This window comes from Hyla sarda, unplaced genomic scaffold (assembly GCF_029499605.1).
Source record: "Hyla sarda isolate aHylSar1 unplaced genomic scaffold, aHylSar1.hap1 scaffold_290, whole genome shotgun sequence".
Lineage (NCBI taxonomy): Eukaryota > Metazoa > Chordata > Amphibia > Anura > Hylidae > Hyla > Hyla sarda.
The window spans coordinates 30,001-50,471 of NW_026609608.1; the positions used below are offsets into that span (position 1 = coordinate 30,001).

The window sequence follows — 20,471 nt, forward strand, 5'->3', positions numbered from 1 at the left end:
TCTATCTCTTTCTCTCTCTCTATATATATATCTCTATACATCTATCTCTTTCTCTCTCTATATATATCTCTATACATCTATCTCTTTTTCTCTCTATATATATCTCTATACATCTATCTCTTTCTCTCTCTATATATATATATATCTCTATACATCTCTCTCTCTATATATATATATCTCTATACATCTATCTCTTTCTCTCTCTCTATATATATATCTCTATACATCTATCTCTTTCTCTCTATATATATCTCTATACATCTATCTCTTTCTCTCTATATATATATATATCTCTATACATCTCTCTCTCTATATATATATCTCTATACATCTATCTCTTTCTCTCTCTCTATATATATATATCTCTATACATCTATCTCTCTCTCTATATATATATATATCTCTATACATCTATCTCTTTCTCTCTCTATATATATCTCTATACATCTATCTCTTTCTCTCTCTATATGTATATATCTCTATACATCTATCTCTTTCTCTCTCTATATATATATATATATCTCTATACATCTATCTCTTTCTCTCTCTATATATATATATATCTCTATACATCTATCTCTTTCTCTCTCTCTATATATATATCTCTATACATCTATCTCTTTCTCTCTCTATATATATCTCTATACATCTATCTCTTTTTCTCTCTATATATATCTCTATACATCTATCTCTTTCTCTCTCTATATATATATATCTCTATACATCTATCTCTCTCTCTATATATATATATCTCTATACATCTATCTCTTTCTCTCTCTATATATATATATCTCTATACATCTATCTCTTTCTCTCTATATATATATATATCTCTATACATCTCTCTCTCTATATATATATCTCTATACATCTATCTCTTTCTCTCTCTATATATATATATCTCTATACATCTATCTCTTTCTCTCTCTATATATATCTCTATACATCTATCTCTCTCTCTATATATATATTATATCTCTATACATCTATCTCTTTCTCTCTATATATATATCTCTATACATCTATCTCTTTCTCTCTCTATATATATCTCTATACATCTATCTCTTTCTCTCTATATATATATCTCTATACATCTATCTCTTTCTCTCTCTATATATATCTCTATACATCTATCTCTTTTTCTCTCTATATATATATATCTCTATACATCTCTCTTCTCTATATATATATATCTCTATACATCTATCTCTTTCTCTCTCTCTATATATATATATCTCTATACATCTATCTCTTTCTCTCTCTATATATATATATATATCTCTATACATCTATCTCTCTCTATATATATCTCTATACATCTATCTCTTTCTCTCTCTATATATAATCTCTATACATCTATCTCTTTCTCTCTCTCTATATATATATATATCTCTATACATCTAATCTCTTTCTCTCTCTCTATATATATATATCTCTATACATCTATCTCTTTCTCTCTCTATATATATCTCTATACATCTATCTCTCTCTCTAATATATATCTCTATACATCTATCTCTTTCTCTCTATATATATATATCTCTATACATCTCTCTCTCTATATATATATATCTCTATACATCTATCTCTTTCTCTCTATATATATATATCTCTATACATCTATCTCTTTCTCTCTCTATATATATCTCTATACATCTATCTCTTTCTCTCTCTATATATATCTCTATACATCTATCTCTTTCTCTCTCTATATATATCTCTATACATCTATCTCTTTCTCTCTCTATATATATCTCTATACATCTATCTCTTTCTCTCTCTTCTCTATATATCTCTATACATCTATCTCTTTCTCTCTCTATATATATCTCTATACATCTATCTCTTTCTCTCTCTATATATATCTCTATACATCTATCTCTTTCTCTCTCTATATATAATCTCTATACATCTATCTCTTTCTCTCTCTCTATATATCTCTATACATCTATCTCTTTCTCTCTCTATATATATCTCTATACATCTATCTCTTTCTCTCTCTCTATATATCTCTATACATCTATCTCTTTCTCTCTCTATATATATCTCTATACATCTATCTCTTTCTCTCTCTATATATATCTCTATACATCTATCTCTTTCTCTCTATATATATATATATCTCTATACATCTATCTCTTTCTCTCTCTATATATATCTCTATACATCTATCTCTTTCTCTTCTATATATATATATCTCTATACATCTATCTCTTTCTCTCTCTATATATATCTCTATACATCTATCTCTCTCTCTCTATATATATCTCTATACATCTATCTCTTTCTCTCTCTCTATATATATATATCTCTATACATCTATCTCTTTCTCTCTCTATATATATCTCTATACATCTATCTCTTTCTCTCTCTATATATATCTCTATACATCTATCTCTTTCTCTCTCTCTATATATTCTCTATACATCTATCTCTTTCTCTCTCTATATATATCTCTATACATCTATCTCTTTCTCTCTCTATATATATCTCTATACATCTATCTCTTTCTCTCTCTCTATATATCTCTATACATCTATCTCTTTCTCTCTCTATATATATCTCTATACATCTATCTCTTTCTCTCTCTATATATATATATCTCTATACATCTATCTCTTTCTCTCTATATATATATATCTCTATACATCTATCTCTTTCTCTCTCTATATATATATATATCTCTATACATCTCTCTCTCTATATATATATCTCTATACATCTATCTCTTTCTCTCTCTATATATATATCTCTATACATCTATCTCTTTCTCTCTCTCTATATATATATCTCTATACATCTATCTCTTTCTCTCTCTATATATATCTCTATACATCTATCTCTTTTTCTCTCTATATATATCTCTATACATCTATCTCTTTCTCTCTCTATATATATATATCTCTATACATCTATCTCTTTCTCTCTATATATATCTCTATACATCTATCTCTTTCTCTCTATATATATATATATCTCTATACATCTCTCTCTATATATATATCTCTATACATCTATCTCTTTCTCTCTCTATATATATATATCTCTATACATCTATCTCTCTCTCTATATATATATATATCTCTATACATCTATCTCTTTCTCTCTCTATATATATCTCTATACATCTATCTCTTTCTCTCTCTATATATATATATCTCTATACATCTATCTCTTTCTCTCTCTATATATATATATATATCTCTATACATCTATCTCTTTCTCTCTCTATATATATATATATCTCTATACATCTATCTCTTTCTCTCTCTCTATATATATATCTCTATACATCTATCTCTTTCTCTCTCTATATATATCTCTATACATCTATCTCTTTTTCTCTCTATATATATCTCTATACATCTATCTCTTTCTCTCTCTATATATATATATCTCTATACATCTATCTCTCTCTCTATATATATATATCTCTATACATCTATCTCTTTCTCTCTCTATATATATATATCTCTATACATCTATCTCTTTCTCTCTATATATATATATATATCTCTATACATCTCTCTCTCTATATAATATCTCTATACATCTATCTCTTTCTCTCTCTATATATATATATCTCTATACATCTATCTCTTTCTCTCTCTATATATATCTCTATACATCTATCTCTCTCTCTATATATATATATATCTCTATACATCTTCTCTTCTCTCTATATATATATCTCTATACATCTATCTCTTTCTCTCTCTATATATATCTCTATACATCTATCTCTTTCTCTCTATATATATATCTCTATACATCTATCTCTTTCTCTCTCTATATATATCTCTATACATCTATCTCTTTCTCTCTCTCTATATATATATATCTCTATACATCTATCTCTTTCTCTCTCTATATATATATATCTCTATACATCTATCTCTTTCTCTCTCTATATATATCTCTATACATCTATCTCTCTCTCTATATATATATCTCTATACATCTATCTCTTTCTCTCTATATATATATATCTCTATACATCTCTCTCTCTATATATATATATCTCTATACATCTATCTCTTTCTCTCTCTATATATATATCTCTATACATCTATCTCTTTCTCTCTCTATATATATCTCTATACATCTATCTCTTTCTCTCTCTATATATATCTCTATACATCTATCTCTCTCTCTCTATATATATCTCTATACATCTATCTCTTTCTCTCTCTATATATATATATCTATACATCTATCTCTTTCTCTCTCTATATATATCTCTATACATCTATCTCTTTCTCTCTATATATATATATCTCTATACATCTATCTCTTTCTCTCTCTCTCTATATATATATCTCTATACATCTATCTCTTTCTCTCTCTATATATATCTCTATACATCTATCTCTTTCTCTCTATATATATATATATCTCTATACATCTCTCTCTCTATATATATATCTCTATACATCTATCTCTTTGTCTTTCTATATATATATATCTCTATACATCTATCTCTCTCTCTCTATATATATCTCTATACATCTATCTCTTTCTCTCTATATATATATATCTCTATACATCTATCTCTTTCTCTCTCCATATATATCTCTATACATCTATCTCTCTCTCTCTATATATATCTCTATACATCTATCTCTTTCTCTCTCTATATATATATCTCTCTATACATCTCTCTCTCTCTCGTGACAGGACTATTACTTCTAGTATGTCATACTATTCTGTCGTGACAGGACTATTACTTCTAGTATGTCATACTATTCTGTCGTGACAGGACTATTACTTCTAGTATGTCATACTATTCTGTCGTGACAGGACTAGTACTTCTAGTATGTCATACTATTCTGTCGTGACAGGACTAGTACTTCTAGTATGTCATACTATTCTGTCGTGACAGGACTATTACTTCTAGAATGTCATACTATTCTGTCGTGACAGGACTATTACTTCTTGTATGTCATACTATTCTGTCGTGACAGGACTATTACTTCTAGTATGTCATACTATTCTGTCGTGACAGGACTATTACTTCTAGTATGTCATACTATTCTGTCGTGACAGGACTATTACTTCTAGTATGTCATACTATTCTGTCGTGACAGGACTATTACTTCTAGTATGTCATACTATTCTGTCGTGACAGGACTATTACTTCTAGTATGTCATACTATTCTGTCGTGACAGGACTATTACTTCTAGTATGTCATACTATTCTGTTGTGACAGGACTATTACTTCTAGTATGTCATACTATTCTTTCGTGACAGGCCTTCCGCTTCTAGTATGTCCTACTGGGCTTTTGTGACAGGTCTATTACTTCTAGCATGACCTACTAGGCTTTCGTGACTGTCAAGCCATACTGGAAGCTGTAGTCTAAGTAAGAAGCTGCAGTATTGCTGATGACCACTAGGTGCAGTGTAATCTGTAGTGCAGGGGGTCTCAAACTCAAATTATCTAGGGGCCACTGGAGGTAGCGGCTGGGTCGCATGTGCCCCTCACAAAATGCCTCCATCTTGCACCCCTCATCATCCACCAGCAACACCCCCCCCCCCCATTCCCCCTACCCCCCCTGTGGTAAAATAATGATCTGACGGGTGATGGGGGTGCAGCAGTTAGGTAAGCAGCAGTTTCCCCACATTAGGAAGGAAGCAGTTTCCTCACATTAGATAACAGTCTTCTCACATTAGGAGCCTTAGTATAGATCCCCCACATTAGGAGCCTTTGTATAGATCCCCCACATTAGGAGCCTCAGTATAGATCCCCCACATTAGGAGCCTTAGTATAGATCCCCCACATTAGGAGCCTTATTATATATTTCCCACATTAGAAGCTTCAGTATAGATCCCCCACATTAGGAGCCTCAGTATAGATCCCCCACATTAGGAGCCTCAGTATAGATCCCCCACATTAGGTGGCCTTAGTATAGATCCCCCACATTAGGTGGCCTCAGTATATATCCCCCACATTAGGAGCCTTAGTATAGATCCCCCACATTAGGAGCCTTAGTATTGATTCCCCACATTAGGAGCCTTAGTATAGATCCCCCACATTAGGAGCCTTAGTATAGATCCCCCACATTAGGAGCCTTAGTATAGATCCCCCACATTAGGAGCCTTAGTATAAATCCCCCACACTAGGAGCCTTAGTATAGATTTCCCACATTAAGTAGCCTTAGTATAGATTCCCCACATTAGGAGCCTCAGTATAGATCCCCCACATTAGGAGCCTCAGTATAGATCCCCCACATTTGGAGGCTCAGTATAGATTCCCAACATTAGGAGCCTCAGTATAGATTCCCCACATTAGGAGCCTCAGTATAGATCCCCCACATTAGGAGGCTCAGTATAGATTCCCCACATTAGGAGCCTTACTATAGATCCCCCACATTAGGAGCCTCAGTATAGATCCCCCACATTAGGTGGCCTTAGTATAGATCCCCCACATTAGGTGGCCTCAGTATATATCCCCCACATTAGGTGGCCTCAGTATAGATCCCCCACATTAGGTGCCTTAGTATATATCCCCCACATAGTATAGATACCCCACATTAGGTGGCCTCAGTATAGATCCCCCACATTAGGAGCCTTAGTATAGATCCGCCACATTAGGAGCCTCTGTATAGATCCCCCACATTAGGAGCCTCAGTATAGATCCCCCACATTAGGAGCCTCAGTATAGATCCCCCACATTAGGAGCCTCAGTATAGATCCCCCACATTAGGTGGCCTAGTATAGAACCCCCCCCCCCCCCACATTAGGAGCCTCAGTATAGATCCCCCACATTAGGAGCCTTAGTATAGATTCCCCACATTAGGAGCCTCAGTATAGATTCCCCACATTAGGAGCCTTAGTATAGATCCCCCACATTAGGAGCCTCAGTATAGATCCCCCACATTAGGAGCCTCAGTATAGATCCCCCACATTAGGAGCCTTAGAATAGATCCCCCACATAAGGAGCCTTAGTATAGATCCCCCACATTAGGAGCCTTTGTATAGATCCCCCACATTAGGAGCCTTAGTATAGATTCCCCACATTAGGAGCCTCAGTATAGATTCCCCACATTTGGAGCCTCAGTATAGATCCCCCACATTAGGTGGCCTTAGTATAGATCCCCCACATTAGGTGGCCTCAGTATATATCCCCCACATTAGGTGGCCTCAGTATAGATCCCCCACATTAGGTGCCTTAGTATATATCCCCCACATAGTATAGATCCCCCACATTAGGTGGCCTCAGTATAGATCCCCCACATTAGGTGGCCTTCGTATAGATTCCCCACATTAGGTAGCCTTAGTATAGATCCCCCACATTAGGAGCATCAGTATAGATCCTCCACATTAGGTGGCCTCAGTATAGATTCCTCACATTAGGTGGCCTCAGTATAGATCCACCACATTAGGAGCCTTAGTATAGATCCCCCACATTGGGAGCCTTAGTATAGATCACCCACATTAGGAGCCTCAGTATAGATTTCCCACATTAGGAGCCTCAGTATAGATTCCCCACATTAGGAGCCTCAGTATAGATCCCCCACATTAGGAGCCTCAGTATAGATCCCCCACATTAGGTGGCCTTAGTATAGATCCCCCACATTAGGTGGCCTCAGTATAGATCCCCCACATTAGGTGGCCTCAGTATAGATCCCCCACATTAGGTGCCTTAGTATATATCCCCCACATAGTATAGATCCCCCACATTAGGTGGCCTCAGTATAGATCCCCCACATTAGGAGCCTTAGTATAGATCCGCCACATTAGGAGCCTCTGTATAGATCCCCCACATTAGGAGCCTCAGTATAGATCCCCCACATTAGGAGCCTCAGTATAGATCCCCCACATTAGGAGCATCAGTATAGATCCTCCACATTAGGTGGCCTAGTATAGACCCCCCCCCCCCCACATTAGGAGCCTCAGTATAGATCCCCCACATTAGGAGCCTCAGTATAGATCCCCCACATTAGGAGCCTTAGTATAGATTCCCCACATTAGGTAGCCTTAGTATAGATCCCCCACATTAGGTAGCCTTAGTATAGATCCCCACATTAGGAGCATCAGTATAGATCCTCCACATTAGGTGGCCTCAGTATAGATCCCCCACATTAGGTGACCTCAGTATAGATCCCCCACATTAGGAGCCTTAGTATAGATCCCCCACATTGGGAGCCTTAGTATAGATCACCCACATTAGGAGCCTCAGTATAGATTTCCCACATTAGGAGCCTCCGTATAGATTCCCCACATTAGGAGCCTCAGTATAGATCCCCCACATTAGGAGCCTCAGTATAGATCCCCCACATTAGGAGCCTCAGTATAGATCCCCCACATTAGGTGGCCTTAGTATAGATCCCCCACATTAGGTGGCCTTAGTATAGATCCCCCACATTAGGTGGCCTTAGTATAGATCCCCCACATTAGGTGGCCTTAGTATAGATCCCCCACATTAGGTGGCCTTAGTATAGATCCCCCACATTAGGTGGCCTTAGTATAGATCCCCCACATTAGGAGCCTTAGTATATATCCCCCACATTAGGAGCCTTAGTATATATTTCCCCCACATTAGGAGCCTTAGTATATATTTCCCACATTAGGAGCTTTAGTATAGATCCCCCACATTAGGAGCCTCAGTATAGATCCCCCACATTAGGAGCCTTAGTATAGATCCCCCACATTAGGAGCCTTAGTATAGATCCCCTACATTAGGAGCCTTAGTATATATTTCCCACATTAGGAGCTTTAGTATAGATCCCCCACATAAGGAGCCTCAGTATAGATTCCCCACATTAGGAGCCTCAGTATAGATTCCCCACATTAGGAGCCTTAGTATATATCCCCCACATTAGGAGCCTTAGTATAGATCCCCCACATTAGGAGCCTTAGTATATATTTCCCACATTAGGAGCCTCAGTATAGATTCCCCACATTAGGAGCCTCAGTATAGATTCCCCACATTAGGAGCCTTAGTATATATCCCCCACATTAGGAGCCTTAGTATAGATCCCCCACATTAGGTGGCCTTAGTACAGATTCCCCACATTAGGTAGCCTTAGTATAGATCCCCCACATTAGGAGCATCAGTATAGATCCTCCACATTAGGTGGCCTCAGTATAGATTCCCCACATTAGGTGGCCTAGTATAGACCCCCCACATTAGGAGCCTCAGTATAGATCCCCCACATTAGGTGGCCTAGTATAGATTCCCCACATTAGGAGTCTTAGTATAGATCCCCCACATTAGGTGGCCTTAGTATAGATTCCCCACATTAGGTGGCCTCAGTATAGATTCCCCACATTCGGTGGCCTTAGTATAGATCCCCCACATTAGAAGCCTCAGTATAGATTCCCCACATTAGGAGACTCAGTAAAGATCCCCCACATTAGGTGGCCTCAGTATAGATTCCCCACATTCGGTGGCCTTAGTATAGATCCCCCACATTAGGAGCCTTAGTATAGATTCCCCACATTAGGTGACCTAGTATAGATCCCCCACATTAGGTGCCTCAGTATAGATCCCCCACATCAGGTAGCCTCAGTATATATCCCCCACATTAGGTGGCCTCAGTATAGATTCCCCACATTAGGTGGCCCTAGTATAGATCCCCCACATTAGGAGCCTCAGTATAGATCCCCCACATAGTTGTTACGCCGAGCGCTCCGGGTCCCCGCTCCTCCCCGGAGCGCTCACAGCGTTCTCTTATTCGCAGCGCCCCGATCAGACCTGCCGACCGGGTGCGCTGCGATAATGTTCCCAGCTGGGATGCGATTCGCGATGCGGGACGCGCCCGCTCACAATGCGCATCCCGATTCACTTACCAGACCCGTTCCCAGTCTGTGCTGTCCCAGCGCGCGCGGCCCCGCTCCTTAGGGCGCGCGCGCGCTGGGTCTTTGCGACTTAAAGGGCCACTGATTGGCGCATGAGGTTTTAATCAGTACCTTCACCTGTGCACTCCCTATTTGTACCTCACTTCCCCTGCACTCCCTCGCCGGATCTTGTTGCCATCGTGCCAGTGAAAGCGTTTCCTTGTGTGTTCCTAGCCTGTGTTCCAGACCTCCTGCCGTTGCCCCTGACTACGATCCTTGCTGCCTGCCCCCACCTTCTGCTACGTCCGACCTTGCTCTTGTCTACTCCCTTGTACCGCGCTTATCTCAGCAGTCAGAGAGGTTGAGCCGTTGCTGGTGGATACGACCTGGTTGGTACCGCCGCTGCAAGACCATCCCGCTTTGCGGCGGGCTCTGGTGAATACCAGTAGCAACTTAGAACCGGTCCACCAACACGGTCCACGCCAATCCCTCTCTGGCACAGAGGATCCACCTCCAGCCATCCGAATCGTGACAATAGTATAGATTCCCCACATTAGGAGCCTCAGTATAGATCCCCCACATTAGGTGGCCTCAGTATAGATTCCCCACATTAGGAGCCTCAGTATAGATCCCCCACATAGTATAGATTCCCCACATTAGGAGCCTCAGTATAGATCCCCCACATTAGGTGGCCTCAGTATAGATTCCCCACATTAGGAGACTCAGTATAGATCCCCCACATAGTATAGATTCCCCACATTAGGAGCCTCAGTATAGATCCCCCACATTAGGTGGCCTCAGTATATATCCCCCACATTAGGTGGCCTCAGTATAGATCCCCCACATTAGGTGCCTTAGTATATATCCCCCACATAGTATAGATCCCCCACATTAGGTGGCCTCAGTATAGATCCCCCACATTAGGAGCCTTAGTATAGATCCGCCACATTAGGAGCCTCTGTATAGATCCCCCACATTAGGAGCCTCAGTATAGATCCCCCACATTAGGAGCCTCAGTATAGATCCCCCACATTAGGAGCCTCAGTATAGACCCCCCCCCCCCCACATTAGGAGCCTCAGTATAGATCCCCCACATTAGGAGCCTTAGTATAGATTCTCCACATTAGGAGCCTTAGTATAGATTCCCCACATTAGGAGCCTTAGTATAGATTCCCCACATTAGGAGCCTCAGTAAAGATCCCCCACATTAGGTGGCCTCAGTATAGATCCCCCACATTAGGAGCCTTAGCATAGATTCCCCACATAAGGTGACCTAGTATAGATCTCCCACATCAGGTAGCCTCAGTATAGATCCCCCACATCAGGTAGCCTCAGTATAGATCCCCCACATCAGGTAGCCTCAGTATATATCCCCCACATTAGGTGGCCTCAGTATAGATTCCCCACATTAGGAGCCTCAGTAAAGATCCCCCACATTAGGTGGCCTCAGTATAGATTCCCCACATTCGGTGGCCTTAGTATAGATCCCCCACATTAGAAGCCTCAGTATAGATTCCCCACATTAGGAGACTCAGTAAAGATCCCCCACATTAGGTGGCCTCAGTATAGATTCCCCACATTCGGTGGCCTTAGTATAGATCCCCCACATTAGGAGTCTTAGTATAGATTCCCCACATTAGGTGACCTAGTATAGATCCCCCACATTAGGTGCCTCAGTATAGATCCCCCACATCAGGTAGCCTCAGTATATATCCCCCACATTAGGTGGCCTCAGTATAGATTCCCCACATTAGGTGGCCCTAGTATAGATCCCCCACATTAGGAGCCTCAGTATAGATCCCCCACATAGTTGTTACGCCGAGTGCTCCGGGTCCCCGCTCCTCCCCGGAGCGCTCACAGCGTTCTCTTATTCGCAGCGCCCCGATCAGACCTGCCGACCGGGTGCGCTGCGATAATGTTCCCAGCTGGGATGCGATTCGCGATGCGGGACGCGCCCGCTCACAATTCGCATCCCGATTCACTTACCAGACCCGTTCCCAGTCTGTGCTGTCCCAGCGCGCGCGGCCCCGCTCCTTAGGGCGCGCGCGCGCTGGGTCTTTGCGACTTAAAGGGCCGGTGCGCCACTGATTGGCGCATGAGGTTTTAATCAGTACCTTCACCTGTGCACTTCCCTATATTACCTCACTTCCCCTGCACTCCCTCGCCGGATCTTGTTGCCATTGTGCCAGTGAAAGCGTTTCCTTGTGTGTTCCTAGCCTGTGTTCCAGACCTTCTGCCGTTGCCCCTGACTACGACCCTTGCTGCCTGCCCTGACCTTCTGCTACGTCCGACCCTGCTCTTGTCTACTCCCTTGTACCGCGCTTATCTCAGCAGTCAGAGAGGTTGAGCCGTTGCTGGTGGATACGACCTGGTTGGTACCGCCGCTGCAAGACCATCCCGCTTTGCGGCGGGCTCTGGTGAATACCAGTAGCAACTTAGAACCGATCCACCAACACGGTCCACGCCAATCCCTCTCTGGCACAGAGGATCCACCTCCAGCCATCCGAATCGTGACAATAGTATAGATTCCCCACATTAGGAGCCTCAGTATAGATCCCCCACATTAGGAGCCTCAGTATAGATCCCCCACATTAGGTGGCCTCAGTATAGATTCCCCACATTAGGTGGCCTCAGTATAGATTCCCCACATTAGGAGCCTCAGTATAGATCCCCCACATAGTATAGATTCCCCACATTAGGAGCCTCAGTATAGATCCCCCACATTAGGTGGCCTCAGTATAGATTCCCCACATTAGGAGACTCAGTATAGATCCCCCACATAGTATAGATTCCCCACATTAGGAGCCTCAGTATAGATCCCCCACATTAGGTGGCCTCAGTATATATCCCCCACATTAGGTGGCCTCAGTATAGATCCCCCACATTAGGTGCCTTAGTGTATATCCCCCACATAGTATAGATCCCCCACATTAGGTGGCCTCAGTATAGATCCCCCACATTAGGAGCCTTAGTATAGATCCGCCACATTAGGAGCCTCTGTATAGATCCCCCACATTAGGAGCCTCAGTATAGATCCCCCACATTAGGAGCCTCAGTATAGATCCCCCACATTAGGAGCCTCAGTATAGATCCCCCACATTAGGTGGCCTAGTATAGAACCCCACCCCCCCACATTAGGAGCCTCAGTATAGTTCCCCCACATTAGGAGCCTCAGTATAGATCCCCCACATTAGGAGCCTTAGAATAGATCCCCCACATTAGGAGCCTTAGTATAGATCCCCCACATTAGGAGCCTTTGTATAGATCCCCCACATTAGGAGCCTTAGTATAGATTCCCCACATTAGGTAGCCTTAGTATAGATTCCCCACATTAGGAGCCTCAGTATAGATTCCCCACATTAGGAGCCTCAGTATAGATCCCCCACATTAGGAGGCTCAGTATAGATTCCCCACATTAGGAGCCTTACTATAGATCCCCCACATTTGGAGCCTCAGTATAGATCCCCCACATTAGGTGGCCTTAGTATAGATCCCCCACATTAGGTGGCCTCAGTATATATCCCCCACATTAGGTGGCCTCAGTATAGATCCCCCACATTAGGTGCCTTAGTATATATCCCCCACATAGTATAGATCCCCCACATTAGGTGGCCTCAGTATAGATCTCCCACATTAGGTGGCCTTCGTATAGATTCCCCACATTAGGTAGCCTTAGTATAGATCCCTCACATTAGGAGCATCAGTATAGATCCTCCACATTAGGTGGCCTCAGTATAGATTCCTCACATTAGGTGACCTCAGTATAGATCCACCACATTAGGAGCCTTAGTATAGATCCCCCACATTGGGAGCCTTAGTATAGATCACCCACATTAGGAGCCTCAGTATAGATTTCCCACATTAGGAGCCTCAGTATAGATTCCCCACATTAGGAGCCTCAGTATAGATCCCCCACATTAGGAGCCTCAGTATAGATCCCCCACATTAGGTGGCCTTAGTATAGATCCCCCACATTAGGTGGCCTCAGTATAGATCCCCCACATTAGGTGGCCTTAGTATAGATCCCCCACATTAGGTGGCCTCAGTATATATCCCCCACATTAGGTGCCTTAGTATATATCCCCCACATAGTATAAATCCCCCACATTAGGTGGCCTCAGTATAGATCCCCCACATTAGGAGCCTCTGTATAGATCCCCCACATTAGGAGCCTCAGTATAGATCCCCCACATTAGGAGCCTCAGTATAGATCCTCCACATTAGGTGGCCTAGTATAGACCCCCCCCCCCCCACATTAGGAGCCTCAGTATAGATCCCCCACATTAGGAGCCTTAGTATAGATTTCCCACATTAGGAGCCTTAGTATAGATCCCCCACATTAGGAGCCTCAGTATAGATCCCCCACATTAGGAGCCTCAGTATAGATCCCCCACATTAGGTGGCCTTAGTATAGATTCCCCACATTAGGTAGCCTTAGTATAGATCCCCCACATTGGGAGCCTTAGTATAGATCCCCCACATTAGGTGGCCTCAGTATAGATCTCCCACATTAGGTGGCCTTCGTATAGATTCCCCACATTAGGTAGCCTTAGTATAGATCCCCCACATTAGGAGCATCAGTATAGATCCTCCACATTAGGTGGCCTCAGTATAGATTCCTCACATTAGGTGACCTCAGTATAGATCCACCACATTAGGAGCCTTAGTATAGATCCCCCACATTGGGAGCCTTAGTATAGATCACCCACATTAGGAGCCTCAGTATAGATTTCCCACATTAGGAGCCTCAGTATAGATTCCCCACATTAGGAGCCTCAGTATAGATCCCCCACATTAGGAGCCTCAGTATAGATCCCCCACATTAGGTGGCCTTAGTATAGATCCCCCACATTAGGTGGCCTCAGTATAGATCCCCCACATTAGGTGGCCTTAGTATAGATCCCCCACATTAGGTGGCCTCAGTATATATCCCCCACATTAGGTGCCTTAGTATATATCCCCCACATAGTATAGATCCCCTACATTAGGTGGCCTCAGTATAGATCCCCCACATTAGGAGCCTCTGTATAGATCCCCCACATTAGGAGCCTCAGTATAGATCCCCCACATTAGGAGCCTCAGTATAGATCCCCCACATTAGGAGCCTCAGTATAGATCCTCCACATTAGGTGGCCTAGTATAGACCCCCCCCCCCCCCCCACATTAGGAGCCTCAGTATAGATCCCCCACATTAGGAGCCTCAGTATAGATTTCCCACATTAGGAGCCTTAGTATAGATCCCCCACATTAGGTGGCCTTAGTATAGATTCCCCACATTAGGTAGCCTTAGTATAGATCCCCCACATTGGGAGCCTTAGTATAGATCCCCCACATTGGGAGCCTTAGTATAGATCACCCACATTAGGAGCCTCAGTATAGATTTCCCACATTAGGAGCCTCCGTATAGATTCCCCACATTAGGAGCCTCAGTATAGATCCCCCACATTAGGAGCCTCAGTATAGATCCCCCACATTAGGTGGCCTTAGTATAGATCCCCCACATTAGGTGGCCTTAGTATAGATCCCCCACATTAGGTGGCCTTAGTATAGATCCCCCACATTAGGTGGCCTTAGTATAGATCCCCCACATTAGGTGGCCTTAGTATAGATCCCCCACATTAGGAGCCTTAGTATATATCCCCCACATTAGGAGCCTTAGTATATATTTTCCCCACATTAGGAGCCTTAGTATATATTTCCCACATTAGGAGCTTTAGTATAGATCCCCCACATTAGGAGCCTCAGTATAGATCCCCCACATTAGGAGCCTTAGTATAGATCCCCCACATTAGGAGCCTTAGTATAGATCCCCTACATTAGGAGCCTTAGTATATATTTCCCACATTAGGAGCTTTAGTATAGATCCCCCACATAAGGAGCCTCAGTATAGATTCCCCACATTAGGAGCCTCAGTATAGATTCCCCACATTAGGAGCCTTAGTATATATCCCCCACATTAGGAGCCTTAGTATAGATCCCCCACATTAGGAGCCTTAGTATATATTTCCCACATTAGAAGCTTTAGTATAGATCCCCCACATTAGGAGCCTCAGTATAGATTCCCCACATTAGGAGCCTCAGTATAGATTCCCCACATTAGGAGCCTTAGTATATATCCCCCACATTAGGATCCTTAGTATAGATCCCCCACATCAGGAGCCTTAGTATATATTTCCCACATTAGGAGCCTTAGTATAGATCCCCCACATTAGGAGCCTTAGTATAGATCCCCCACATTAGGAGCCTTAGTATAGATCCCCCACATTAGGAGCCTTAGTATATATTTCCCACATTAGGAGCCTTAGTATAGATCCCCCACATTAGGAGCCTTAGTATAGATCCCCCACATTAGGAGCCTTAGTATAGATCCCCCACATTAGGAGCCTTAGTATAGATCCCCCACATTAGGAGCCTTAGTATAGATCCCCCACATTAGGAGCCTTAGTATAGATCCCCCACATTAGGAGCCTTAGTATAGATCCCCCACATTAGGAGCCTTAGTATAGATCCCCCACATTAGGTGGCCTTAGTACAGATTCCCCACATTAGGTAGCCTTAGTATAGATCCCCCACATTAGGAGCATCAGTATAGATCCTCCACATTAGGTGGCCTCAGTATAGATTCCCCACATTAGGTGGCCTAGTATAGACCCCCCACATTAGGAGCCTCAGTATAGATCCCCCACATTAGGTGGCCTAGTATAGATTCCCCACATTAGGAGCCTTAGTATAGATCCCCCACATTAGGTGGCCTTAGTATAGATTCCCCACATTAGGAGACTTAGTATAGATTCCCCACATTAGGTGGCCTTAGTATAGATTCTCCACATTAGGAGCCTTAGTATAGATTCCCCACATTAGGAGCCTCAGTAAAGATCCCCCACATTAGGTGGCCTCAGTATAGATCCCCCACATTAGGAGCCTTAGCATAGATTCCCCACATAAGGTGACCTAGTATAGATCTCCCACATCAGGTAGCCTCAGTATAGATCCCCCACATCAGGTAGCCTCAGTATAGATCCCCCACATCAGGTAGCCTCAGTATATATCCCCCACATTAGGTGGCCTCAGTATAGATCCCCCACATTAGGAGCCTTAGTATAGATTCCCCACATTAGGAGCCTCAGTATAGATCCCCCACATCAGGTAGCCTCAGTATATATCCCCCACATTAGGTGGCCTCAGTATAGATCTCCACATTAGGAGCCTCAGTAAAGATCCCCCACATTAGGTGGCCTCAGTATAGATTCCCCACATTCGGTGGCCTTAGTATAGATCCCCCACATTCGGTGGCCTTAGTATAGATCCCCCACATTAGAAGCCTCAGTATAGATTCCCCACATTAGGAGCCTCAGTAAAGATCCCCCACATTAGGTGGCCTCAGTATAGATTCCCCACATTCGGTGGCCTTAGTATAGATCCCCCACATTAGGAGCCTTAGTATAGATTCCCCACATTAGGTGACCTAGTATAGATCCCCCACATTAGGTGCCTCAGTATAGATCCCCCACATCAGGTAGCCTCAGTATATATCCCCCACATTAGGTGGCCTCAGTATAGATTCCCCACATTAGGTGGCCTTAGTATAGATCCCCCACATTAGGAGCCTCAGTATAGATCCCCCACATAGTTGTTACGCCGAGTGCTCCGGGTCCCCGCTCCTCCCCGGAGCGCTCACAGCGTTCTCTTATTCGCAGCGCCCCGATCAGACCTGCCGACCGGGTGCGCTGCGATAATGTTCCCAGCTGGGATGCGATTCGCGATGCGGGACGCGCCCGCTCACAATGCGCATCCCGATTCACTTACCAGACCCGTTCCCCGTCTGTGCTGTCCCAGCGCGCGCGGCCCCGCTCCTTAGGGCGCGCGCGCTGGGTCTTTGCGACTTAAAGGGCCGGTGCGCCACTGATTGGCGCATGAGGTTTTAATCAGTACCTTCACCTGTGCACTTCCCTATATTACCTCACTTCCCCTGCACTCCCTCGCCGGATCTTGTTGCCATTGTGCCAGTGAAAGCGTTTCCTTGTGTGTTCTTAGCCTGTGTTCCAGACCTTCTGCCGTTGCCCCTGACTACGACCCTTGCTGCCTGCCCCCACCTTCTGCTACGTCCGACCTTGCTCTTGTCTACTCCCTTGTACCGCGTTTATCTCAGCAGTCAGAAAGGTTGAGCCGTTGCCGGTGGATACGACGTGGTTGGTACCGCCGCTGCAAGACCATCCCGCTTTGCGGCGGGCTCTGGTGAATACCAGTAGCAACTTAAAACCGGTCCACCAACACGGTCCACGCCAATCCCTCTCTGGCACAGAGGATCCACCTCCAGCCATCCGAATCGTGACAATAGTATAGATTCCCCACATTAGGAGCCTCAGTATAGATCCCCCACATTAGGTGGCCTCAGTATAGATCCCCCACATTAGGTGGCCTCAGTATAGATTCCCCACATTAGGAGCCTCAGTATAGATCCCCCACATAGTATAGATTCCCCACATTAGGAGCCTCAGTATAGATCCCCCACATTAGGTGGCCTCAGTATAGATTCCCCACATTAGGAGACTCAGTATAGATCCCCCACATAGTATAGATTCCCCACATTAGGAGCCTCAGTATAGATCCCCCACATTAGGTGGCCTCAGTATAGATTCCCCACATTAGGTGGCCTCAGTATAGATCCCCCACATTAGGAGCCTTAGTATAGATCCCCACATAGTATAGATTCCCCACATTAGGAGCCTCAGTATAGATCCCCCACATAAGGAGCCTCAGTATAGATCCCCCACATTAGGAGCCTTAGTATATATTTCCCACATTAGGAGCTTTAGTATAGATCCCCCACATTAGGTGGCCTCAGTATAGATCCCCCACATTAGGAGCCTCAGTATAGATTCCCCACATTAGGAGCCTTAGTATAGATTCCCCACATTAGGAGCCTTAGCACAGATTCCCCACCTGGAAAGCACTACTTCCATCTGCCTGCGGGGACTTCCTGGCGGAGGTGGGCGCTAAAAGTGACGTCACTCACCGCGCGCCTCCGCCAGGAAGTCCCCGCAGGCAGATGGAAGTAGTAGTTTCGTGACGGGGCACAACTGTTTGCACCGGGTAACATGTAGCAGTGTTCTGAAGTGTGTGAACTCTTTCGGCATTTAGCCTGAAGAAATCACCTGCCCAGAGCCCGGAACTTCATGTCCCAGGCGTTGGGCGATACAAATTCCAGATCCCTGGTGCGGGCCGCAAAATTTTGTTCTGCAGTTCGCAAATGACCCGCGGGCCGGGAGTTTGAGACCCCTGCGGTAGAGTATATATATATATATAGATGAAGGATTCCTGCAGTTTGGCTACATCTGGTGTGTACTAACAATATAATAGTCCAGTGCCCCCTGGGGTCCCTCTCACCTCTATGATCCCGTGACTGATGGTCCCGTAGGGCTTGCGCCTGATGAGGAGAAGGCTGATGATTATAACCATTGCCACGGCAACCGCCACCACCAGCAATCCGATCAGAGCGCCGCGGTTGAACGTGACCAGGGTGTCTGGTTCCTGCAGGACAGATTATTACTCAATTACTGCTAAACAAATGTGCAGTGTCTCCATGACAACCGTCCATCAGCAGCGCCCGCGTTCTATCAGGCACCACCGGACGAGGCTTCCTGTCAGTGAATGCAGAATCCAGAGAATAAACTCTCATCCTGAACTAATACTTCTCACAGATGGAGGTTTGTTACAGTTGTATCTAGTCTAGACAATCCTCTGTGAGCTAAACATATCTTCAGCAGCTTATCTCTCTCCTGATTCTGTCTCTGTACTAAGCCCCGCCCCCACTGCCAGTGTTCTGTCTCTGCACTAAGCCCCGCCCCCCACTGCATGTGTTCTGTCTCTGCACTAAGCCGCGCCCCCACTGCCTGTTTTGTGTCTGCACTAAGCCCCACCCCAACTGCCTGTGTTCTGTTTCTGCACTAAGGCCCGCCCTCCACTGCCTGTGTTCTGTCTCTGCACTAAGCCCCGCCCTCCACTGCCTGTGTTCTGTCTCTGCACAAAGCCCCGCCCTCCACTGCCTGTGTTCTGTCTCTGCACTAAGCTCCGCCCTCCACTGCCTGTGTTCTGTCTCTGCACAAAGCCCCGCCCTCCACTGCCTGTGTTCTGTCTCTGCACTAAGCCCTGCCCCCTACTGTCTGTGTTCTGTCTCTGCACAAAGCCCCGCCCTCCATTGCCTGTGTTCTGTCTCTGCCCAAAGCCCCGCCCTCCAGTGCCTGTGTTTCTCTGCACTAAGCCCCGCCCTCCACTGCCTGTGTTCTGTCTCTGCACTAAGCCCCACCCCCATCCCCCTGTGTTCTGTCTCTGCACTAAGCCCCGCCCCCACTGCCTGTGTTCTGTCTCTGCACTAAGCCCCGCCCCCATCCCCCTGTGTACTGTCTCTGCACTAAACCCCCCCCCCATCCCCCAGTGTTCTGTCTCTGCACTAAACCCCCCCCCCATCCCCCAGTGTTCTGTCTCTGCACTAAGCCCCGCCCCCACTGCCTGTGTTCTGTCTCTGCACTAAGCCCTGCCCTCCACTGCCTGTGTTCTGTCTCTGCACTAAGCCCCGCCCTCCACTGCCTGTGTTCTGTCTCTGCACTAAGCCCCGCCCTCCACTGCCTGTGTTCTGTCTCTGCACTAAGCCCTGCCCCCATCCCCCAGTGTTCTGTCTCTGCACTAAGCC

The 20,471-nt window shown here is 44.3% G+C and overlaps 1 protein-coding gene across 2 annotated transcripts in view; it reads right to left on the reverse strand.

Moving 5' to 3' along the window:
- The window catches only part of APLP1 (amyloid beta precursor like protein 1), a 144,935-nt gene that overhangs the window by 6,141 nt on the left and 118,323 nt on the right, over positions 1–20,471 (reverse strand). For both annotated transcript variants that reach the window (XM_056553375.1, XM_056553374.1), the window contains one exon: positions 19,169–19,312. In XM_056553375.1, the coding sequence (XP_056409350.1) occupies positions 19,169–19,312 (144 nt within the window). The remainder of the gene's footprint in view (positions 1–19,168; positions 19,313–20,471) is intronic.